This window comes from Canis lupus, chromosome 24 (assembly GCF_048164855.1).
Source record: "Canis lupus baileyi chromosome 24, mCanLup2.hap1, whole genome shotgun sequence".
Lineage (NCBI taxonomy): Eukaryota > Metazoa > Chordata > Mammalia > Carnivora > Canidae > Canis > Canis lupus.
In genome coordinates, this window is record NC_132861.1 from 51,136,256 (window position 1) to 51,160,236 (window position 23,981).

General features: G+C 63.5%; 1 protein-coding gene across 11 annotated transcripts in view; it reads right to left on the reverse strand.

Moving 5' to 3' along the window:
* Nucleotides 1-2,136: 2,136 nt before the first annotated feature.
* HDAC4 (histone deacetylase 4) overlaps nucleotides 2,137-23,981 on the reverse strand; it is a 274,710-nt gene continuing 252,865 nt past the window's right edge. For all 11 annotated transcript variants that reach the window (XM_072796919.1, XM_072796920.1, XM_072796918.1 and 8 more), the window contains 5 exons: nucleotides 16,561-16,679; nucleotides 14,899-15,032; nucleotides 7,891-7,975; nucleotides 7,283-7,424; nucleotides 2,137-6,544 (listed from right to left, as the gene is read on the reverse strand). In XM_072796919.1, coding sequence (XP_072653020.1) covers nucleotides 6,505-6,544; nucleotides 7,283-7,424; nucleotides 7,891-7,975; nucleotides 14,899-15,032; nucleotides 16,561-16,679 — 520 coding nt within the window. In that variant the 3' untranslated portion in view covers nucleotides 2,137-6,504. The remainder of the gene's footprint in view (nucleotides 6,545-7,282; nucleotides 7,425-7,890; nucleotides 7,976-14,898; nucleotides 15,033-16,560; nucleotides 16,680-23,981) is intronic.

Genomic DNA, 23,981 nt, shown 5'->3' on the forward strand with positions numbered 1-23,981 from the left:
AGCCTAGACTCGGGCGTGCGGACTCGGCCCCTGCGAGTCGCCTCCGTCAGAGCGTGTCCCGGCTGCGGACCACGGGCCCTGGAGCCACCGGGACCCTCAGCTCTGGGGAGACGCCTCCTGCTTCCTCCTTCCTTCCTCCTTCCTTCCTCCCAGCTTGGCTCCGACCAAGACTCCGTTTGATGGTAAAGACGCAGAGTGTGAACGGAGCAGAAGTGAGTGAGGCCGAGGGCCGGGAGCCGCCCTGCCTCTGCGGCTGCTTTGCCGGCCGCCCCTCCCGCGCGTGGTGCTCCTGCTCGCTGGGCAACGGGGGCCGGGACGCGCGGCTTGGGCCCTCGGAGGGGCTCCGGGCTGCGAGGTGGGTCCACGGCCCTGCACGAGGCCTCAGCGGCCGCTCCTCACCCCAAGCCCTCTCATCCCTTACGTGGTTTTTCCTTCATTTCTTCTTCTTCTTCTTCTTTTTTTTATAAGATTTTATTTATTTATTCATGAGAGACACACAGAGAGAGAGAGAGGCAGAGACACAGGCAGAGGGAGAAGCAGGCTCCATGCAGGGACCCGATGCAGGACTCGATCCCAGGACCCCGGGGTCACGGCCTGGGCTGAACGTGGACACTCAACTGCTGAGCCGCCCGGGTGCCCCTTTCCCTTCATTCCTGAGACACACCCTGGACCTGGGCCTGGTGTCTCTCTGAAGGACCTTTCTGTGTTTCTGTAATGAGCCAGCCTCAGTTTCCCCTCGGGCATCGCTGCTCCCCACAAGCAGACCTTGTGTTTCAGGCCTGACCCTGCGCAGTCTCATGGGGCGTTCCGGTCCCCACCCCGGGTCTGGCATCACTTGGGGACCTCCCTGCGGATACGACTGAGCCCCTGGCTGGCTATCGGCACCACCTGAGCCGCGTCACGCTCCTGGGGGACAGGCAGGCCCACCGGCTGTGCCCGCGAGGCGCCGGGTGGCACCGCATCCTACACCTGCCCAAGAGCACAGGCGTCGGCAGGTTGAGAGCATGGGCCCCGCGCAGGCCCTGGCGTGGATGCCGAGGGGCACCACTGCAGAAGCAGGGACACAGCCCCGGTGCGGCGGGCCCTCTGTTGCGGGGACCTGCCCGTTTCTGAGGCCAGATGCCCGGTTAGGTCACGTTTGAGGACCAAGGCTGGGTCTTCGGGGGTCACCTCCTGAAGCATGAGCTGCCTCCGAGCCAGTGTGCTGGGGGCGCCCGTGGGGGGGGCAGACGGCCCACGGCTCTTGGCCAAGCACCTCTCTTAGCGGCTGCGTCCAGCAGTGGAGGGGAGGAAGCCCAAGATGCGAAGACTCGGGACCCGCAGCAGAGGGGCGGCCCCGACACGGGCTTCCCGACTCCGAGGACCCACAGCGAGCGGGCCAAGAGGACGGGGCCCGGGGGCTTCTGTTGCACCCGCCGAGCTGCCGCTACAGGTCGGCATCTCGGGGACGTGGGGTGACCCTCGCAGGCTCAGAGCTCACGTCGTAGTGAGTGAGGCCAGGCCTCGGCGGGGTCAGCCTGGCTCCTGTGCCTCGACACACCACGGGGGCAGCGGGGGGCCTGGCGTGGGGCCGCCTCCCGGGGAGCGGCCTACATGGTGGAGGAGGCCTGCCAACGCCCGGCGGAGTGTGCCGGGGAGTGGGGCCCCCACGTGAGCCCGCAGACGGCCTGACCGGCATCCGGCCCATCAGACCCACGATGTCCCTGGAGGAGTCGGCCCGGTGGAGGGAGAAGCCCGGCTGTGAAGCAGGAACCCACCACGAGGGGAGGGGACCCTGATGTCCACGGTGGGGCCAGGAAGCCGGCCTCCACCCGCCCGCCCTCCCAACTGGCCGTCACTGAACGTGGGGGCCCAGAGGGGTGTGGCCTTGGCTGGGGGAGCGGGGTGGTCCCTGGGGGTGGCAGGGGGCTGCTGGGTGGCCGAGGTGGGGTTTGCAGACCCGCCCCGTGGGGGGGCCCCAGAGTGTTTAGGGGAAGAAGATGGTGCAAGGACGGTGCGGTGAGGACCTGCCCACGGCACCTGGTCATGCAGGCAAAGGGTGCCAGGGGCCCAGGTGCGTGGGTGTCCGCGATTCCCGACCCGCCACCGCCCGCGGGGCCCCGGCGCGAGGCAGCAAGGACGCGAGCACACGGCAGGAACCAGAGATGCTGTTTTATTTACACCACAAGAGCAACAAGCTGTCAGATGAGGTACAAAACGCTGGACTCCGGGTGAAGTGGAGCGGAGTCGGCCGTCGGAGGAGGACACCGTCGTCGGGGGAAACCCGCCCACACAGAACAGAACGAGAAATGAGAAAACCGAGAACGAAATCTCCAACTCCACGGAGCAAAAAGAAAGAACCGCTGGAAGGTCCAGACGACCAAAGGGAACGGGTTACATTACAGAAGAAACAGGTGGCCGTCCCCGCGTGGCCGCGGCGTCGCGACCCGCCCGTGAGAAGCTCTTGGGTGAACGGGGTCAGCGCCCCCTTGTATATATTATATATATGTCTCAGAAACTGGAAAATAGCGCCTCCACTATGGAGCACACCCCCCCGGAACCCGGACAAACAGAAACCGTCCGCCTCCTCCGTCTTGCACGCGGGAGGCTCCGCGTCGGGTGGGCCGCGCCCACGGCTCCGCGCCGCAGGGAAGGGGCGGCCTCCGGTCGAGGCGGGGCTCGCGCGGTCCACGGCTGCGCGGCGGGAGGTCAAGTCTTGGCCACACGGCACCCAAGGGCCACGAGAGTCCGCGCGGCGGTGCGTGGGGGCGCTCCCGGGGGGCCGCCGGCCGCCGCGCCCTGTGCGAGACCAAGGGGAATAAACGAAAACGGAACAAGACAGATGCCTCCGAGTCAGCTGAAGAGAGACAGGCAGTTCGCTTCGAATTCTGTGTCGTTTCCCTAAAACACTGTTTCCACATAAATACAATAAACTCTATTATTGGTAGGTCACAAGTGCTAGATAAACTTTTCTTCTTAATATGACAAAGGTGTAAGTAGTCCTTTTTAGTTCTCTTACAATAAAAAGTACAATTTCTTAAGAATAAGTTCGGTAAGACGCAAACGTTTTCCCCCTCCCCCACTCTCCTTCAAGGTTTCATGTCGTTTTACAGAAAAATCTCCATCTTTTGTGTCTGCAAATGTCGTGGGAGGGGGGGGCAAAAAAAGGCATTTTTTTTTTCTTCTTCCCCAAAGCTGCCGAGTCTGGCGTGCAAAATCTGTGTACAATATAAAGACATGCCGGTCGTACAGTCCATGCAACCTCCAGGTGTAGGAACTTAAAAAAATATATTCATATATGTTTATATATATATATTTATATATGTATCAATGCCCATAAAACGCACGGGCCCGAAAGTCTACAAAAAGAATGGAATGAGCACATGGCTGTGACCAGTAAAGAAGGAATGTTCTGATCGAAAAGTAAAACCAACAAACTCCGCCGGCGGCGTGGCCTTCGTGTCCGAGCCACGCCCGACGGTCCTTCCTCTGGAAACAGACTTTTAAAACAAGTGGAGAAAAACCGAAACACTCTGACCCAGTGGCCCTTCGGAGCCGGGGCGGGGGTGGGGGGCGGCCGCCTGCTGGTGGGGCTCGGGCACGGCGTGGCGGGAGCCGAAAGGGCGGGCGCCGCGCGGCCCGGCGGCATCGTGGGGTTCCCCGCGAAGGGACGTAAAGTGCTCGCTCGCTGACCCCTGGCCGGTGCCCCCGAGGCCTTTGCAAAAGAAGAAAAAGGCTAAAGGTGCCGGGGCCGGAGAGGGGAGGCGGGACGGGCAGACCCTGGGGCGTGACACCGCCGTGGGCCCTGACGGCCGCCGGGAAGGGCTGAGTGTGTCGTCAAAGAAAAGAAAAGGCTACACGGTAATGCTTCGAGCGCGTCTGTGGCGCTGGAGTGCGCGGACAAATCCACGTGCCGCCAGCGTCCCGGCCGGGGTCGCCCCCACCGACCACCCCTCGGCCCGTCTATGGTGAAAAGCGTGACGTGACCGCTTCCTCCCTAAGAGCCACGGGCTGCGGGGTCGGGGCCGGGGGCCGGGCCCGCCACCGCTCTGCACCCCCGGGCGGCCGAGCTGGCTCCCCGCGCCCCCAGCTCCCGCCAACGTGGGCCGCAGAGCAAAGAGGGAGGCCGGGGGTGGGGAGGAGGAGGCCCCAGGCGCCCCAAGACCCTTGCCAGCCTGCTCTCGGGCTCCCGCCCTGGGCCTGACCGCCAGCCGCCGCCGACCCAGCCGATCCAAGGATCTGGATTCGTTTGGCCCACAGCCCGGCCGCATCGGTCTCCTCCGGAAGCTACCCTGGGTACGCGACCGATGGGGACCTGGGCCGGGGCTCGCTCCCGCGGGGGCACCGGGCCCGGGCATCCTTTGGAATGAAACTGGTGGCTTCAAGTACAAAGTGGCGGGCGGTTACCGTCAGGGCGGCAGGAACGAAGACCGGCTGGCCGGGAGGACCCGGGGCTGGCCCTGCAGCTCGCCAGGCGGCAAGGGCCCCCGGCTCCCCGCGGGCTCGGGCCCCAAAACCTGGGGGGGTGCAGCTCCCGGCCGTGCGGCCGTGGCGGGAAAACCCCACGCACGGGTGGGCCTCGCTCCGGCCCCATGCAGTGCGGACATGCTGTAAAAGGTCTTTGGAAAACAATTGAAAACGCGTATCCCGACCACGTGGTCAGAGAAGTTTAGACGGGAGTCCCGCGGGTGCCGGAGCCCCGGGGCGTCAGGCGGGCGCCCTGCGAGCCTCCCCACCGCCTCCTCCTAATACTCCAAGGAAAGCCCCTGCTCTGGACGCAGCCGCCGTGACCGCTCGGCCCCCTTCCCGCGCGAGCTCAACTTTCTGGAAACAGGCTGACGGCCGTCCCGTGCGCGGCAGAACGCTGCTCGCTGTACAAAAATAAACGAAAATGAAAACAACAACAACAACAACAATAATAATAATAATAAAAACCCTTTAAAAGTTGTTTTTTTTTTTTTAAAAAAAAATGTACAAGCAAGAATTTAGAAAGAAAGAAGTTTTAGACATTATTACCATTCAGGAAACTGCTAAATGGCGAGAAAAAAAAAAGTGTAAAAGTTCACAAAACAATGCTTATTCAGGATCTCCTTGTGAAAAATTCATACAAAAATCAACAGCAAATTTATATCCTTTGCTATAAAAACTCATTAGGTACATATGTGCATGGAGGCTCGGAGCGGGAGGGGGGGGTCCTGTCCGAAAGGAGCAGAAGGAGAGCACACACCTGCCAGGTAGTTGCCCAGTGGCGAACGTGTTGGCGATCTGAAAGCTATCCAATCCGGAGTTCAAAAATACGTGAGTTTCAAACGAGATCCCTTTCCATAAGCACCTTGATGTCTGATTCACAAGTCATTCATTCGCCAGGGACCTTTACGATCTGCATTTATTATATATATATACTTCTTTTTTTTTTTTTCTATAAATGCATTATAAATATTTTATCAAGATTTCATAAGAATCAAGTTTCTTAGCTTGGAATACATTGGAATATATATTATACATATATATATTTATTTATACCTAAAATTTAAGCAATACTTCATGCTACTTGCTTTTAATAAAAAGCATTCCGATCATAACACTGGAAGTGTGCCTAGGACATGCTTCACGACCAAATGGAGATGCTCAATTGTTATAGGATGTACGAGAAAAAGAACACTTTGGATTCGTTTAAAATTTGTTGGACTTCAAAACCCCCAACAGTATTTGCCACTTTGCTGGAACTACCTCCGTTCCTCTTAAACAGCACTAAGCAAGCCCGCCCCGCCCCCGCCCCGGGCCAGCGCGCAGCCACAGGAAACTGTCCCACCAATTCCTGCTGTTTATTTTTTCTTAAGGCATTGTTCCTCAGACGTCAGAAAACCCAGCCACAAAAATCCATCAGAGCAATAAAAAAAAGGCACAAACTCGCATCTTCCGATGGCTTCGAGAAACCAAAGCCAGTTCCCGCAGGCTCACGTTTCTGCGTGTGTCCCGTCTTCCCCTTGCACGCGCGCCCGCTCCGGCCCCCGCCCGTCGCGGACCCCGCGGCCCCGTGGGCCCTGCCGCGCCGCTGTGGCGCCCGGTCGCGGCCGGAGCCCAGAAAACGTTCTCTCGAACAAAAAAAAGAAGCTACAGGATGAGTCGAGTGGTTTACACGGAGACTGTGGAATTGTGGGTAATAATCAACTGTGAGCACCAGTTTTCATCGAGTCCGTTTTGTATTATTAGATCTTTGATTTTTCGTTTTCCTTCCCTCGTGGCCACGAAGTGGGCAGCTCTGCCGCGAGCCGCCACAGGCTTCCTTCCTCCGCGGCCTCCGTCGAGGGAGCCGAGAGCCCGGCCTCGCGTGTGTCTGTGCGTCTGCTCGGCCGGCGTGGGTCCCGGTCCGCGCTGGGCCGCCCCGTCGGGCAGAGGCCTCCCGCTGCTGCTCCAGCCGCGCTCGCTCGCGGACGCGGGCAGGCCGCACACAAACGGGAGCCGCTCTTGGCGGAGCTTCAAGACGGGGACAAACAAACAAGAGACCCGCAGCTCGGCGGGCGGCTACAGGGGCGGCTCCTCTTCCATGGGCTCCTCGTCGGGTCTGCGGCGGCGCCGGGCGAGAGACAGAGGGCCGCGGCGTGAGGCCAGGGCCACCCGGAGGGCCGCCCGCCCCTGCACCCCCCGCCCCTGCCCCAGAGCGAAGGCTCTTCGAGGGTTCCCACGGGCCTTTCACCCTGGAAAGAGGAGGCCCTGCAGCCCGCGTCCACCGTGGGGCCCGGCACCTGCCTGCCAACCCGCCATCCCTCCCCGCCCTCCTCCACCCCTGTATCTCTCCCCCTCCATCCCTGCAGCCCTGCCCCATCCCTCCCCCTGCATCCCTCTCCACTCCATCCCTGCATCCTTCCCCCTCTATCCTTCCATCCCTTCCCCCTGCATCCCTCTCCCCTCATTCCCCCGTGCATCCTTCCCCCTCTCCATCCCTCTCCCCTGCATCCCTCCATCTTTCCCCCATCCCTACATCCCTCCCCCCTCCATCCCTGCATCCCTTCCCCCTGCATCCCTCCATCTTTCCCCCTCCATCCCCATAGCCCTTCCCCCTCCATCCCTCCATCCCTCCCCCCGCATCCCTCCATCCTTCCCCCTCCATCCTTGCATCCCTCTCCCGTCCATCCCCCCATCCCTCCCCCCACACCCGACCATCCCTCCCTGGGATGCCCAAGCAGGAGGCAGGGCCCAGTAGAGAAGGCACATGCCCACAGGACAGCAGAGGCCTGGGTGCCTGCAGAGGGTGGTCCCGCAGGCAGAAGGGCCCGCCGGGGGTGGGGGCGGAGGCGCTCACCTCTTCTCGGCGGGCTTCACGCCCACGGACAGCGAGGCCATGGCGGTGACAGTCTCGGCTTCCTCGTTCTCGCACTTCTGGGCCTCTACCAGAGAGTGCCCCACCGTGGAGCAGAGGCGCGGCAGGGAGCGCCAGTACTGGCCTGCGTGGGGGGGCGGAGGGGGCTGGGTTACTGGGCCTCCCCCGGCTCAAGCCTGACTCCTCACTGGCACCTTTAAAAGCACCTGTTGCAGGAGAGGAAGCCAGGCAGCACCCAGGCTACGGGCTCGCAAAGGCGGGGCTCCTGGAGTCGAGTCCTCCCCGAGGCAGGGGCACCGGCTGGGGGGATGGGGGGGCCGTGAGAGCGGGGCTGCCCCCGACTCCAGAGAGCGGAGCACAGGACGGCCCGGCGCGAGGGGGAGGAGACGAGGGGGCCGCAGCGCCAGGGGAGCGTGTGGGGGCCGGCCGCTCGGTGTTTGCTCACACACACGGGGGCTCGTCAGCGGGGCGGCTGGTGGGGACCTGCATCTGGGGAGCACCGGGAGACCCGCCTACACCGCGACCTCAGTGACCTGGGTCATCCCTCACCCCTGGGGCTCCCCGCCGAGCACGTGGCCCACACAACTCACTGTGGATCTCAATGACTTTCTCCATGGACCGGACAGCGTTAGCGTTGGGTCTCTGCTGTAAAACCTTTTCTGGGAGAGGATCAAGCTAGAAAAAAATATACAAATACACAGTAAACGTGACGGATGTCGACATAATCCCTGCACGTGTTCTGTTCAGGGAGGTTTGAAGTCAGCGTCGGTTTCTTGAGTGTATTTACGGGCAGAAAAGCAGCAGCAGCCAAATGTGGCTTTGCTATTTACTGTACGACTTTTTTTATTTTTTTATTATCATTATTTTTTAAAGATTTTATTTATTTATTCGCGAGACACACATACACACACACACACAGAGAGAGAGAGAGAGAGAGAGAGGCAGAGACACAGGCAGAAGGAGAAGCAGGCCCCATGCAGGGAGCCCGATGTGGGACTCGATCCCGGGACCCCGGGGTCATGCCCTCGGCTGAAGGTAGGCGCTAAGCCGCTGAGCCACCTGGGCATCCCCTGTACAATTTTTTTAAAAACGGAAGTGGATTTATTTTCTTTGAGGTATTCTTCTCGGGAGACCGTCAAGTGTGCTCGTGAGCTCCCGGCTGAGCGGACACCGCATCCAGGAGCGGGCTGGCGGGCAAGGACGTCTGCTTGGAACCCACTGAGACCCCGTCTACACCACCCCGTAACACTAGGGAAACAATGACTGCTTTCTGGAAATACCACTTTCACATCCCTAGTCTTACACGTAAGAATGCTTGGCCATCCTGTCGATGGTGTTCTTCCAAAAATGGGGGAAAAGGTAAAAGAAAGAAGAAAGTGAGGGGAATCTCTGAGGGGGGCCTGTGCTCCCAGTTTTCCGGTCGGTGTGGACGGCAGAGGACGGGACGGAAGCCACAGGGGACACCGGGCGTCCTCCACACGACACCTAAGCACGCTCACGGGGATACATCATGAAAACACAAAAGTAATTTTAAAGATCTTTAAATTACTAGACAAGCCTACAAAACTGGGGGAGATCTGCTGGGTTCCGGAAGGAAGCTGGAAGCTGCCCAGGGCGGTCACGCATCCCAGGACAGGCCTGCACGACAACGGCCACGGCCCCCCACGCGCCCCGAGCTGCCCGCAGGGACAACCGGTGGGGGGGTCTGTTCTGACCCTGGGCTCTGCGGGCAGGGACGGGCCAGGGTCTCCCTGGGAATGGGCAGGTTCCGCCGTCAGCAGAGGGCCGCGATGTGCGGAGCAGCCGTGCACCCTCTCGGGAGGCGCCTGGCCCCCTGCGGGCCGCCCGCCAGTGTGGCCAGTTGGGTTCCAAGGGCTGAGTCCCCGGCTGCACACATCATGAAACACGGGAGTCGGCCGGCGCGGGCGGGGCTCAGGAGAGACAAGGGGGGTCTCGGGCAGAGGACCCAGGCTCTGGGGCAAGCGCGGCTTCCCAGGCGGGGGACGGCCACGCGGAGGGGCGGAGACTCAGGCTGGAGGGGCCAGTGGCCGTGCGGGGGGTAGTCAGTGCCCGAACACGTACCGGGAGGAGACACGCGTTCCTCGAGAAGCATCTGAGATGCCTCAGGTACCCAGCCCCTCCCCGACAGCTGTCGCCTAGCCCCTTCCGACCTCCACCCTGTCTCCTCGGGCAGGAGCCGAGCCGCGGCCCCGGCCTCCCTGCAACAGGCCGCATGGAAGGGGGGAGAAGCCGGCTCGACGGGGAAGGCGGCCGACGCTGCTCTACGCAAGCGCTCGCGGTTCACGTCCCCAGAGAGAAGCTGCGCGCCCGGCACGGGCCCGGACAGAGGAGGGCACTGCGCCCGGGTCCCCCGCCCCGCTTCCAGCACAAGGGAAAACAGGACGAGCACGAGGGCTCTTCTGCAGCATAGCCGCGAGCCGTGCCTGATTGCTGACAACTGTCAATACTCCAAAAATGACAACCCAGGGCAGCCTGAGAGGGCGCGGGCACGAACGGTTGGACGCACAGTGGGGTCCTGGGCGGGGCCCCGACACGGCAAGGGCGGCCGTGGGAGGGCGGGTGGACCTGGGGACGTTCTCACGCGGGCGACCCAGGCTGGGACCCAGGCCCACGCGGTCACGCGGCACCGAGGCAAAGCATCCGAGCCAGCGCTGCCCGGAGTTAGAAGTCTAGTAAAAAAACGGCAGGTTTAGATCCTCAAAGACCACGGTCACTGAAATGATCAGTTTTAAACTACAAGGTAAATGATTAGTGAGTATCAGAAGTAAGATACGGACGCAGGATTACTGAACCGAAGCGGACGATTTAAAGCCGGCCCAGGAGAACGTCTGCGAATGAAATCACAGCCGCGGCAGCAATGACCCTGAATGCGCCGGGGACGAGGGGAGCGAGCGGGTTGGGTCCGTCTGCTCGGTGTCCCGGGGCAGGGGGAGAGGGGACGGGACCCGGGCAGGAAGAGTCATGCCTGAAGCACCTGCCTGCCTGGGTCCGTCAGGGCGCAGCCGCAGAGCAGGGGACGGGGGGGGGGGGGGGGGGGACACGGCCAAGGACAGGACAGGAAGGACGGGCGTGGCCGTCAAAGCCCCAGAGACAAGGGCTGTCAGCCCAGGACGGTGAGCCGGTCAGTCAACACCGAGGGCGGGGCGGCCGGGGGCTCGTCGGACCCTTGATCTCAGCTCAGGTCGAGATCTCAGGGTCGAGAGTTCACCCCCACGCTGGGCTCGGGGCTGGGCGTGGAGTCTTCTTTTAAAGAAAAAAAAAAAAAGAATGAGGATAAAATTGCGACGTGGGGAAGCTGACACTGCATCCCTCCCGGGAAACATGTGGGGTGTGCAGAAGGCACAGTGATCCCAGGCGGTGGTCTGAGCGGCGGGAAGCGAGAAGCAGGAGAGGCCACGCGAACAGGGACCACGTGAAACAACAGGAATGGTGTCGAATCGGTGCATTTAAACGGAGAAACAAGGAAAGAGGGCGGAGGGGCTGGTCAGGGGCTGCACACCCCCGGGAGGGCCGGAGAGAATGGACACACAGGACTCGGGCCAGCACCGGTCAGTGGGGGCAAGCGGGTGGCTTCTCCGTGTCCCACGTCCGACGGGCGTGCAGGGTTTGGTCTGCACCTCCCCCCCCGGGTCTGGGTGGCCACGGGGCACTGGCCACGTCACGGGTGCATGTGAACACCTGCAAGGATCGCCGCCGGGGAGCAGCAACGAGCCGCGTGTCTTCCCACTCGGCAGGGAACGGATGGCGCGGGGGGGGGCCTCCACGTGGGCGGAAGGGGGCCCGTGCGGCACAGACTCGGACGTGGAAAGCGTCTGAGAAAAGCAAAGCAGCAGAGAACAAGGAGCAACCAGAGCAATGTGAGGCCCAGGGCAGACCGTGGCCTGGCGGCGAAACAGCACGACGTCCAGCCTCGTGCCATTTACGCAGGAAGCGTCTCGGAGCGGGGAGGCTGGAGGGCAGGACGCCGCGGGCACCCCGCACGATGCCCGTCAGCGGGAAGCCGGAGCTGCTCGTACAGGAGGCCGCCACGGGGGATAAAGGTTTCAGTTCATCAAAAGGATAGGACGACTTGAAGTCTGCACGTTCGGTAAAGTTGCTTGACGTGCGGGCGGTGATGCGGCCGGACCACGGGGTGGACAGTCGCGCCACGGCAGGACAGGCTGGCACGTCTTTCCCAGGCACGCACAGAAGTCGGCGGAGACTCCAAGCGTGAGCGGCACCGCGGACGGGCCTGGGCGAACAGAGGTCTGCGCAGGCGGACCGCGCTCTGGCCGCCGGGGGGGGGGGGGGTGGCACCCCAGGACACGATGCCACCGCACCCGCTGTTCTTAGCTCAGCGCCGCCCGTCAGAAGCTGGGACCAGATGAGGGCCGCGGCCTTGAGGTTGGAAACTGAACGAGTGACCGATCGTGGGGCAGCGGGGTGACCGCGGAAACCAGGGATGCTCGGAGACGAAGAGCAATGAGAATGCCGCACACGGGAGGGCCCCGCGCAGCCTCAGATGCCCCCAGAACGAGGAGGCGCTCCGTGAGCAAGAGAGGAGAGCGGATCCGGAGAAAGACGTAAAGAAAATACAGGGAGGGGATCCCTGGGTGGCGCAGCGGTTTGGCGCCTGCCTTTGGCCCAGGGCGCGATCCTGGAGACCCGGGATCGAATCCCACATCGGGCTCCCGGTGCATGGAGCCTGCTTCTCCCTCTGCCTGTGTCTCTGCCTCTCTCTCTCTCTGTGTGACTATCATAAATAAATTAAAAAAAAAAAATTAAAAAAAAAAAAAAAAAGAAAATACACGGAGAAGGAGCAGAAGCCAAGTTTGGAAAAGAGAAAGGACGCCGCAGCTGGAAGTGGAGTTTCTGGAACAGCTGCAATGGGCAAGGTCAGCAGGACGGCAAGGAAGCCACCGAGGCACAAATGACCTGCGGAGTCTGCGGCCGCTCACGGTGGCGCCCAGGGGGACACGGCCCAGGCCCGCCACCCCCCGCGGAGGTTTCGGGGAGTCAGTCATGGCTCATGTCACCCAAACGGTCACCGCTGGCCTGAGCCGAGCCTGGCTGGGAGCGCGAGCGCGGGTGGGGGCGCGTGTGCAGGCGGGGGTGTCAGACGGGCAGACCCGACGGGCGTGGACGAGCGGCCGTCAGGCTGAGTTGGTGCAGGGGTGCAGGGGTGCAGGGGGGGGTGGGGGTGGGGGCATCTGCCTCCTCCCTCCTGGCCTGGCCCAGCGAGTGGGTGCAGACTGGTGCAGCCCTCAAAGCCTGCAGGGCCGAGGAGAGGGGCCGGCCCAACTCTCCCGCATTAGGAAGGTGTTAAGAGACCTTGATAAAACTAGTGCTTCCTGCTTTTTGATGTGCTGAGCACAAGAGCATCTTCCTGTTAGGAGAGCAAACACCCAGGAAGCAGGAACAGGCCTGAGCTGAGAGCTACGGTCTTTATTGTTATTTTAAAATAAGTGGCTGGACTACTCGGAAAGCTCCAGGCCGGGTGGAACGCATTACTCAATTGCCTTTAAGCTCCAACAAAGAAAAGGAGGAAAAGACTGCCTGATGTGCAGAACGGGTGCGTGAGGCCTGGACGCTTTAAGACGCTCACTGGTGTTCGATTCTAGGAGAGTCCGGCGCGCTGCCGACCACCTGGCCGCGAGGGAGACACGCGCGGGCCCTCGGGTCTGCTTGTGACTTAGCTTAAAGCACGGCTGATGCCAGGACTTGGCTTCGGACCTCCCGTCTGCCCCCCAAATGCCGTGTTGTCAGCTCTGTCCACCCTGCGCCCGGAGGGGCACGGGCCATGCACCCCATCCTGCTGCTGCTTTGACCCAAGACAAAGGGAACACCACCAACTGCAAATGGCTCGAGGACAGAGCCCTCCATCCCCTCCCTGGAGACCTGTCTACACAGCATCATCCCGCCCTGTCTTGTTGGATGCACGTTTAATCTGTGCCTCCGAGGGCCTGCTTGAACCCCCTTTGCATCTCCCAAACCGAGCCCTCCTCAAATGCCTTGTGGGCCCCGCCGTGGGGTGAGCCTGCACCTGCTCTCGGGGACGTGCCTCCTGGAGGAACCCGAGCTGCGGCTCAAGCTTCCCGGCTGAGACAGTGCAGGGACGCAGCCCCACGGACGCGTCTATGGTGGGTGAGGGGCGTCAGCAGGGGCTGCCCTGCTCATGGGAACCGGCTGGTACCCTCACCACCTCTCCCTTTCCCGGGGCTTCTGGGCCTTCTGGCCTTGGCGTCTCCTGACGGGTTAGTGCAGCGAGTGGGAGGGGCGCCCTCCCCCGTGGCCTCCCTGGCACCCATCCTCCGGGCCACTCTGCTCTCCCAACCTTCTTGTGGACTGGACACCAGGACACCCCACAAGCGGCCCCTGCCATATGGGGTCAGGGGTCATTCGGGCTCCCGCCATATGGGGTCCTGGTGTGGCCAGTCCTCCTGGGGTGTGTGTCCTCCACCCTCCATCAGGGCCTCGTCACTTGGGCTGCCCTGAATCTTGGTGGGGACTGGCAGGAGGGTGGCCAGCACAGGGACAGCTGCACCCCACTGGAAACCCAGGGAACCTGTCCTAGGGAGAGTGTCCTCGCACACTGTGGACCTGTAAACCCGGGACGGCATGGAGCAGAGCTCGTGGGCTGCCTCCGGGCGTCCCCCACGTGGGCTGCAGGCACCTGCTGCTGCAGGGGGGGCAGGACCCAGGGTGCTCTGACCGCACCCCACCCCGGGCAGCAGCTGGCTTGCCGCAAGGACCCGCACGGAATGCCACAGCAACACGGGCAAGCTGTGCTGTGAGGGGCCGGGACCCGCCTCACGCTCCTTCGGGGGATCGGGAGGTGGGTGTGTGACCCCATGTCCAGGAGCCTGTGGATGGGTTTGAAATTGTAGGAAGAGCAGGTTTCCGAAAATCAAAGTGGAAGCTACAGTAAGTTTTGTGTCACGAACTTTAGCCGCTTGGTGAGCTGCAGAGCATACGTCGGGCGGCACCCCCCTCCCGACACCCGTCCATCCATCCACCCACGGCCGGGCAGCTCTGCCCACTGGGAGCACAGCCGGGAGGAAGGGGCCCCGGGCCGGTGTCATTCCGGAATGGGACGCTCCCAGGACCGTCTCCCTTGAGCCTTCCACTCCCTCTCCCGGCCGGACAGTCTGAGCTCAGCCGTGCAAGCCAGCGGCTCCCTGACTTGGTCCCGCAGCCTCACTGGGGACAGGGCGCGGGGGCCCCAAGCCTGGGGATCAGCTGTGGCTTCGGAGCAGGGAACCGGGGCTCCATGCCCCAGCCTGTGAGACCTGCAGTGACGCGGCCCCCAGAACTTACCTTAGAACCGCCTGCCCACAGAGAAAGAAGCTGGATTAGAATATTCTCCACCTAACCCACGGGCAGGGGAGCACCTGCAGAACAGGCCCCTGAACCACCCTACAGAGAAAAGGGCTCCCGGCCTTGCCCCTCATCGGATGGCCTCCCAAGCGGGTAGCGGTCCTACTACGGGTGATGAGCGCAGATGCAGCAGCCCACGGGCCTGGGGCCTGGGGCCTGGGGTCTGGGGTCTGGGCCCTGGGCCCGCACACCAAGCAGCCCTGGGCCCCGGCTCCTCCTACCTCATTGCCCAGCAAAGCAGAAACACATGCTTCCGAGGCGTCGCAGATGGCCGTGAGGTCGTGGCCCCCCTCCAGGGCCAGAACGATCCGGCCGCCAGCCAAGCCCATCAGCTGCTTCGTCAGGTACCCGAAACCTGCAAGAGGAAACGGGAGATGCAAGCGGGGCTGCGGGCGGGCGCGGGGCCGAGGCCTGGCCGCCGATCAAAGCGCCCAGAAACGCGTTACATCACATTACAGAGACCCAGGGGGCCGGCGCTCCGAAACACATAATAGAAGCCAGGTCTGATTGTAATAAATTCATTGAAGAATTTCAGTTTGGGATTCTTTTTGATCTGTTTGAGAGTAGGAATTACGGTTTTGATGCTTTGATTGTATAATGCCGCAAATCATCTCGTTTGGGGGAAGGAAGGGACCCCGGGAGGAGCCCCTCGGCTGCACGCTGGGACCACGGAGGGGGGAGCGGGGGGAGCGAGGGTGCGGCCCTGCAGCTGCGCCCTCATGGCCTGGAGGCCAGAGGCTCCGGGGGTCTGGTCAGCAGTGTGCTGGGCACACGTGTGTGCGTGTCCGTTCGTGGGCACATGCACCGCCGTGTGGGCCCCTTCTGGACTCTCACGCCCCGTGACCGGCGTGTCTGGCTTTCACCAACAACCGCAGCGCGCCCCCTGCGCCACGTCCCCCCACCCGCAGAAAGCGCCTGGTGGCTAACGGTGATGACCATCCTCGCCAGGACCGACCGACGTGGACTAGAGCCGCCCCGATCAGCGGCCCCGTCGCAGCCGCAGCAGCACCCGGGGCCCAGGGCTGATGGCACGTCCTGGCGGCTGCAGGCCCGTGAGGCCCAAACCTCCCAAAGGCAGCAGTGACGCGGCTGCGTCTCTGATGGAAACGGTGACGGGGCCCCCGAGGCCGCCGCGACGCCCGGACCTTGCCGTTCACAGCGGGAAGGCGGGCGGCAGCGTGGAGTCCAGCAAGTCGGGGGCCGCCTTCTCCCTCAGCATCTGCGCACTCTGCCTCCGTCATGTTTTGCTAATTCTCACAATATTTCAAACTTGCTCGTTATCATCACTACGTCAGGGTGATCAGCGATCACAAGTCCCCTCAAACTCACGATGGGTCGCACATCTCCGCAACAGTGTGACCTTTGATTACGCTGTGGACATTGGTTTGCAGACGTGATGCTGCCCCACACCTGGCAGACCTCGATGTCCTGCAAATGCAACTGTTACCTGCGCTGGGAAACCCCTGATTCTCCGGCTTTGCCGTGTTGCGGCATCTGCTTCACGGGGGAGCTGGGCCTGAACCCCGGCCGAGCTGAGCCGGTACACGAGGGGGCTCGAGCCCACACAGCACAGTCTGGCCGCACGCGGGGGCTGCTGGGCACAGGGCTCCCTCCGGACCCCGCACCCAGGTCAGGAGGGCTCTGAGGTCAGTGTGGGAGCACGGCCACCCCAAGAGCGTCCCTGCGTGTCCCGGCCCATGCCGTGCGGTCCTGCTGTGCGCCCTGTGCGCTCTGGGGCAGCCGGCACCTGTTGTGTTTTTGCTAAGACACGAGGAGGAGGGTTTCCTCCTGTTGAAGGGGAGGCTCGGCACACAGAGGGCGCCTAATCCTAACAACAGCAGAATCCAGACCATGTTCCCGCGCCATCTGCAGACCCGACTTACATTTGGCGGAGAGGTTGTAGCCGCCGAGGGGCGTGGGGTGGCCCTCCACAGCGTCAAAGCCTGATGACACGAGCACCACGTCTGGGGCAAACTCGTTCGCGATGGGCATGACCACGGTCCTGCAGAGGGAGGAAGGGGACACCGGGTCAGCGGAGGTCACGGCCACGGAAGAGGCCGACGGCCGCCGACAGAGCCTGCCCCGTCTGCCCTCGAGGCCAGCGGCACCCGAGGGCCCAGACTCAGGAGACCCGCCCAGCGTGCTCACGGCTCCATTTGCTGATACCTCAAATGTCCAGACCAAGGTCCCCAACATCGAGGCCCAGCGCGGCCACGGCACAGCGGGTCTTGAGCCTCCGTGGTATGTTGGAGGCGACCTGTAACCCCCACGTACCAGCTGCCCGGGCTGCGGAAGATGCTCCCACCCCTCACCCCTGCGCCCTGCCCGGCCGGTCTCGCCCTGTAGGGGGGCGGCTCTGCTCACCCCTACGCTCGCGTCACGTTTCAAGAAAGGCACAGCCACCTCCCGGCCCAGCAGCAGGGACCCCGAGCCCCCGGGCAGCCCTGGCCCGCGGGGGGCCCCCGGTGCCCTCCTCCCACCCCATCCACCCCTGGGGCCACAGACGCCCGGATGAGCCACCTGCACGCCATTGCCGGGTTCATCTGACACCTGGGGTCCTTCAAGGGACAGCTGACGATCAAATTTAAGAGCACGGACAGGTTAAAAGTACAGATGCCATGGAGAAGTTCAGTGGTTTAGGGATATTAGGGAGACAAGGAAAACCGTTCCCTTGAAAAGGAGAAGAAACACTTAGGAGGAAGCAGCCGCCCGCGAGCACGCGGCCTCACTGTACCAGCGTCCCATGAACACGGCTCTGAGCCAGAACCGGGTGCGCAGTGAGAGGCTGGACGACGCCACGTGTCAGTTAAACTTGCTTTATTGGATTCTGAGTCCCTCCCCGCAGGCTTCCCGTCTCCCTGGTCCCCCGGGCGCGGCGGGCTCACCGCAGGTGCCGGCCCCCATCACCCACACCCCTGCACCTCGGCGGGACCTAGCACCGGCTCACGGCCGTGGGGAGTCTGGGTCTCCCCGGCTGCCGCAGGCCGGACCGAGTGTCTGCGGCTCCAGAGGGCGGCCTCCCGCTCCCGGGCCTCCACCGGCGCGCAGGCCCTGCTGCTCATCAATGACGGTCACGCCGGGCGCACGACGGCCCAGAGGCCCCCTCGGCGAGCGGCCCCACGTACCCGGCCCCGCCGCCGGTCCCTCCCCACCAGGTCGGTGGGGCCCCTGGGGCTATAGGGCCGCAGGCTGGCATGAGAACCTCCTCAGGCTCCTACGCCTCGAGTTACAAAGTAAAACTCATCATGACATTTGCCCTTGAAGTCCGCTGGGCCAACTCCGTAAAGCACCCACTGGGACCCACAGAACGTTCCGCTCAGGAACGAGTCTGCGGTGATCCTCTTGAGAAATCCCTCTGGTTTCAGAGGGGCCAGTGACGGAGACTCCAGGGCACGACACACAAGGTTAGGACCTCGCTGCCCGTCCCCGCAGGTGGCATGGGGCACCCCCGGCCCGATGCCCGAGGACCCGGGGAGCGAGCCCTCAGAGAACGTCCGCGACGCGGGAGCGGCCTCCGCTTCCCTCTGAGCGCGCCGGGCGCCGAGACCTCCGCTGCAGACAGGCCGCAAGCTCACGCCGGGGCACGGGCCGGGGCTCGGCTCCTCTGAACCGCTCGCGGCTTCCCTCCCAGGCGGCGCCCACTGCACGCGGCTGCCCCCGCGCTGCCTCTGCCACAGGCCGTGCAGGCGGCCTCAGAGGAGCCAGGTCTGCGCCCTGGGGACCGTCCGGCAGGGGCTGCAGGGACCCCACCTGGGACCCCCGACCGGGCGCCAGCAGGCTTCCCCGCCAGCGTCGCCTTCAGGTCCCGGGGCCCATCGTGCGAGAGCGGCCACACTCGCCCCTGAACACGTGTGCGAGGTGTGTTCCACTAAAGCAGGAGGCGGGATGTCAGGCGCACTCTGACCCCGTGGCCACGAGGAGGCTGCAACGAAGCTCTCCGATTCTGAACACGCAAAGCGCAAACCAGAGGCTTCTCAGCCGACTGCGCTTCAGAGCAGGTGCCGGGGCCCGGGATACCTGACCTGCCGCGGCGGCCGGAGGCGACAAGTCCTGGTGCGGGCGGGCAGGACGGGGCGGTGCCTTCGCCTCGTGGCCAGAGACGCCGCTGCCTCCCCGAGGCTTTCCCTGGGTGGCTCCCGACGGCCCGCGGGCTGCTGCGCTCACCAGCGCCGTTTACGGCCGTAGCGGTTCCAGAGAGACGGTTTTTAAATTATTCTAATGAAGTTCCTGTTGCATAAACTTTGTCTTTAGGCAGAAGAAGTTTGAGCCACGTGTTGGTATAGATGCTGCAGCCAAGCCTGTCTTCAGGGAAAACCACAGACGCTCCGTGTCGACAGCGGCTCATTCGCAAAGCGCTTTGGGGGCCGTTTTGAACCAAGTGCGTACGGTGGGCCCAGTTCTCTGCCTTGAAGCACTGCTGAGCTGCTTCGTGTCTCACCCCCGCCCCCCCCGACAAAATAAAAAACAAACGACAGCGCTGTTGGGATCATCATCGCCCCTGGAGAGTCGCTGGCGTCTGCACTTGCCACGTGGCATCGCTGCGAAGCCGATCAAAACAAATCGTGAACCCTGTCGGTGTGCGTGTGCGAGCGGGACCCGGCCCATCAGCCGCGCATGAGTGTGGGCCGCCGGCTAGGGGCACGCACGCTCGTCCTATCCTGGTCCGGGGCCCCCGGGGCCGAGGGGGTCTGCAACGCCGCTGAGACATCGCCTCCCCTCGGCGGACTCTGCTTCCTCACCTACGAGGAGGGGGTGCACGGCCGCCCACATCCTCACCCCAGCCGGGACCCCCACGCGTCACAGACGCCGCGAAGAAAACGGGCATCCGGCCTCGCGTTTTAGTTCTAGAATGAAATTTTAACCAACGACTTGTCTGATGACAGATGGAACCGTTTACTGCAGACCCTCTCTCCGACCATCACCTTAGGGTGAGTTTCTGTGGGGCCGCCCGTGACCTGCTGCAGGGCAGCGTGAGGGCCGAGGGGTGGGCAGGGGCTTCCCGAGGCTGCGACCACCCACTGTCCGCTCAGAGGCAGGGCGGGCTCATCTCCCACACGGAAGGCCCCAAACCTGTGCTCATCGCAGGCCTCAGGCCGTGGCGCGGTCTGTGCCCACCCACGCCCGGGGACGCTCGGGAGCTTGGGGGCAGCCAGGGCGTCCGAGTGCCCCAGAAGCACGGTCCACGCCGCCCGCCTTCAACATCTCCTTTCACAAGGCGCCCGGGCCGTCTGCCCTGTCGCGGTCACGTACTGTCGGTGAGGCTTGCGGTGACGCGTCTGCAGCCAGAGGGCTCGGGAGGCGGAGCTGCCGGATGGACGGTCGCCGTTTCCGGACGGACAGCCTGGTGCCCCCGGAGGCGGGGACTCGGTTTCAACCACCTCGGCTCCGGTGAGCGCCAACCCCTCCTGTCCGCTGTGCACACCCTCACTCGAGGGCAGGAGGGGCTGGTGCGCCCGCCCTGCCATCTGCACCCGCTGCACCCGCTGCACCCCTGCGCGGGGTGGGCCCGGCCTGAGCGCTCCGTCGGTTGGAAGAGGCCGGTCCCGGCCCACCAAACATCCCGTCGCTGCTGAGTCGGCGTCAGAACACAGCGAGAGCTGGGAAGCAACACTGTGCTCCGGCTGCACCCCCGCCCCACGCCGCCCGCCGCCCCGTCCTGCTCCGTCCGCCCCACAGGCCAGGCCCTCGGCCGTCCGTCCCGTCTCCTCGATGCCCCTGCCCTGCACGCCCGCGGCCCCCAGCCTCGCATGCTTCTGGCTCTCCGTGCTCTGCTCACCCAGACCTTGCCCTGGTGAGGTGAGGACACCCCTCCTCGGCGACAGAGGCCAGGGCGCCTTCTGGCAACCCCCGCCCCTCCTTGCTGCTCCTGTCTGGCTGTCCCTCGCAGGAGGTGGGCACCTGGCGCTGCTGGATGGGCGCACCCCTGCGTCCAGGGCCCCATCCACGTGGTGCCCCCTCCCCACTGTCACCGTGGGCCCCACCGGGCTTGGGCTCACTGCAGCTGCCCTGCCCCCACGTGTCCCCACCTCTGTCCCATCACCGTCCTCAGGCCTGTCTAGGGCCTGGCACTCTTGGCCGCCAGCCCACCCATCTCGCAGCGCCCCCCGCCCCTCTGCAGCACCAGGAGCACACGGCAGGGGCAGGGGCAGCGCAGCCTCCCCAGGGCGGCCCTCAGACCCCGGCTGGCTACAGGAGCAGGTCTGCACTTGGTCCGGCGCCGCGGCCCAGGCCTCTCCCAGCTGCTCCCCTCTTGTGCTTGGTCTCTGCCTCGGTGTCCCCATGCTCTCGCCTGGGTCCCTGCCCCACTCTTGGCAGGACTCAACTTGCCCTGGGCGCTCAACCCGAGCAACAAGTGTTTGCGAGACGGCCCCTCCGGACCTGCGTCCCCCTCAAGGCTCCCACCAGACAGCCGTCGAACATCCAGACCTGCCACGTAGGTCACCTGGGCACAGCCCCTGACAGGCTCCTCCACGACAGGCCACGGTCCTGGTCCCCAGAGGCGGCCCCGCACGCCGGCAGGTTGGCGTCTGCGGGTCCGGGTCCCTCCAGGACTCAGCCAGGAAGCTGCTGCCCCTCCGCGGGCAGGTGCCCGAGCACCGCGGCACTGCTGCCGTCCTGCGGGAGGGCTGGCAAACCCGAGCTTCCGCACTCCGCGGCGGCCCCACTGTGGGACGGCCCCGCTAAGACGTCCGCCTAGGGGAAGGGGGCTGCCCCTCGAGAGACGGCACTGCCGTCGGTAAGAAAGGTCCCGGGGTTTGCATCAAGTGTCTTTGCGACAGCGAGTCCTGGACGGAGGCAGAGGCTCTCGCCCGACACGGCGCTGTGGGCACGGAGGGCGCCGCCGAGCTGCACACGCCACGTGGCTGCGACAGGAGGCCTTCTGGGCGTTTCACCACGACAATAAAAACCTAAGGGGATCCCTGGGTGGCTCAGCGGTTTGGCGCCTGCCTTTGGCCCAGGGCGCGATCCTGGAGACCCGGGATCGAATCCCACATCGGGCTCCCAGTGCTGGAGCCTGCTTCTCTCTCTGCCTGTGTCTCTGCCTCTCTCTCTCTCTGTGACTATCATGAATAAATAAATAAAAATCTTTAAAAAAAAAAAAAAAAAAACCTAAGAATTTTTGTTAAAAAAAAAAAAAAAAAAGCAAAGAAAGGCCCCCGCAGAAGTCCTTACGGAAGGAACAGAGGTTCAAAGAGCTTCGATCTTCACGTCACGCTCGAAAGGCTGGGGGACGTGAAATGAATCTGCCCAGTTGCTCAATTTAAAGGCAAATCTCAATTCATTAAAAGATTAAAGTTACCACTTCAAAATACCCGGTTTCTCTGACATCTCTGATAAACTTCACCAAATCGCATTTAAACCGGGGTTACGGTTTCGACGCACACGTAATCCCGGGCTCATTTCCTGCCTGCACGGCGACCCGCGGGCCCCAGACGGCCGACGGCAGGCCGGCGCGGGCAGCAGCGCATCGCGGTGTCCGTCCGCCCAGGGCCTCGCCTCCGCTCAGCAGACTTCAAAGCCCGTCTGGCGGCGCGCTGGTTTGAATTAGGGTCGCCGCGTCTCCGCAGTCCGAGCCCGGGGAGAAAGTGCCGCTCCTTCTGGATTTCATTAGGGGCACCTTCCTTATCTCTTCTTCATCTCAGGCTTGATCTCCTGAAATGCAACGTGGCAGGCAACGGGCCTGGGGAACAAGGTGCTGCCCCCGAGGCACACACTGTCCCGGGGGCCCCCCGGCAAGGGGGGAGAAGCGCAGAAGGAAGGGGAAAGCAGATCCTGACCCTCTTCCCCCACCGATCGATGCCCAGGGAGCCATAAATTGTAAACTTCAAAGCACTATTTTACATTAAAATCAATAAAAAAAAAAAATAAATAAAAAGCAACCCAACCCTGAAACAATTTTCCCTTTCAAAGGAGCTATTTAAGCTTTGCAAAGTTCATTTGATAAGGTATCATCGTGTACACACTTGGCAGAGGATGAAAACAGGACGTCAACAGCAGCTCAGAGGAAGGGTTCATCTTAAAGGCTGGCCCGGGGCAGGGACCAGGGGCCGGGGGACTAGGGTGGGTGGGGAGGGCAGGGGGGCTGGGGGGCGAGGGAGGGGCAGGGGACTGGGCTGAGGACCAGGGGTGGGGGACCAGGGACCAGGGACCAGGGAGGGGGCCAGGGGTCGGGGGACTAGGGTGGGCGGGGAGGGCAGGGGGGCTGGGGGGCGAGGGAGGGGCAGGGGACTGGGCTGGGGACCAGGGGTGGGGGACCAGGGACCAGGGACCAGGGAGGGGGCCAGGGGTCGGGGGACTAGGGTGGGTGGGGAGGGCAGGGGGGCTGGGGGGCGAGGGAGGGGCAGGGGACTGGGCTGAGGACCAGGGGTGGGGGACCAGGGACCAGGGACCAGGGAGGGGGCCAGGGGTCGGGGGACTAGGGTGGGTGGGGAGGGCAGGGGGGCTGGGGGGCGAGGGAGGGGCAGGGGACTGGGCTGGGGACCAGGGGTGGGGGACCAGGGACCAGGGACCAGGGAGGGGGCCAGGGGTCGGGGGACTAGGGTGGGTGGGGAGGGCAGGGGGGCTGGGGGGCCAGGGAGGGGCGGGGGACTGGGCTGGGGACCAGGGGCGGGGGTTGGGGACTGGGCTGGGGACCAGGGGCAAGGGACTGGGGACCAGTGTGGGGTCCCAGGGGACCAAGGGGCAGTCCCCAGGGCTGGAGTCTGACCCCCGCGTGCTGGGCATCTCCGTCCCAGAACCAGCACACCGGGGGACGCGGTCCCGTGGAAGCCTGGCTGCAGCGTCCCCCCCCCCCCCGCCCCCCGCCCACCAGTCCAGCACGGGCCACCCTCTGCCCAGCCAGAACCGGCCACGGCGCGCCCAGTTCCTCATCCCGGCAGGGCTTCCTCCTCTCACGGCGGCCGCCCAGACATTTTATTTTCCACGCAGCCCCCTAGGGCGGCCGGTTCTCAGGCGGTGGGAGGGTGACGCGGTGTTGGCCGCGGGGTGCTCCACGGACCGCACGGAGGACCCCGCTGCTGGTGCTGCACGGCTCGGATTTTGAGAAGCTGAGAGTCGACCGTGTACACCAGCAAACCTGCAGATGTTGTATCTGCTTGGGGGCGTCCCCCTCCCTTAAATTAGGCAGGCAGTTGTTGGGGTTACCTCACATCTGATCAGGAGCAGGAAGACACATCGAAATTAAACCCACGAGATCAGATGGGATCCGATTTGGGGGAAAGGCGTGCAGAGAAATCCCGTAGGGAGGTGATGGGCTCCGACTGGTACAGACCAGCCCACTGCTCGAGAGGCTGGCCCTGCGCCG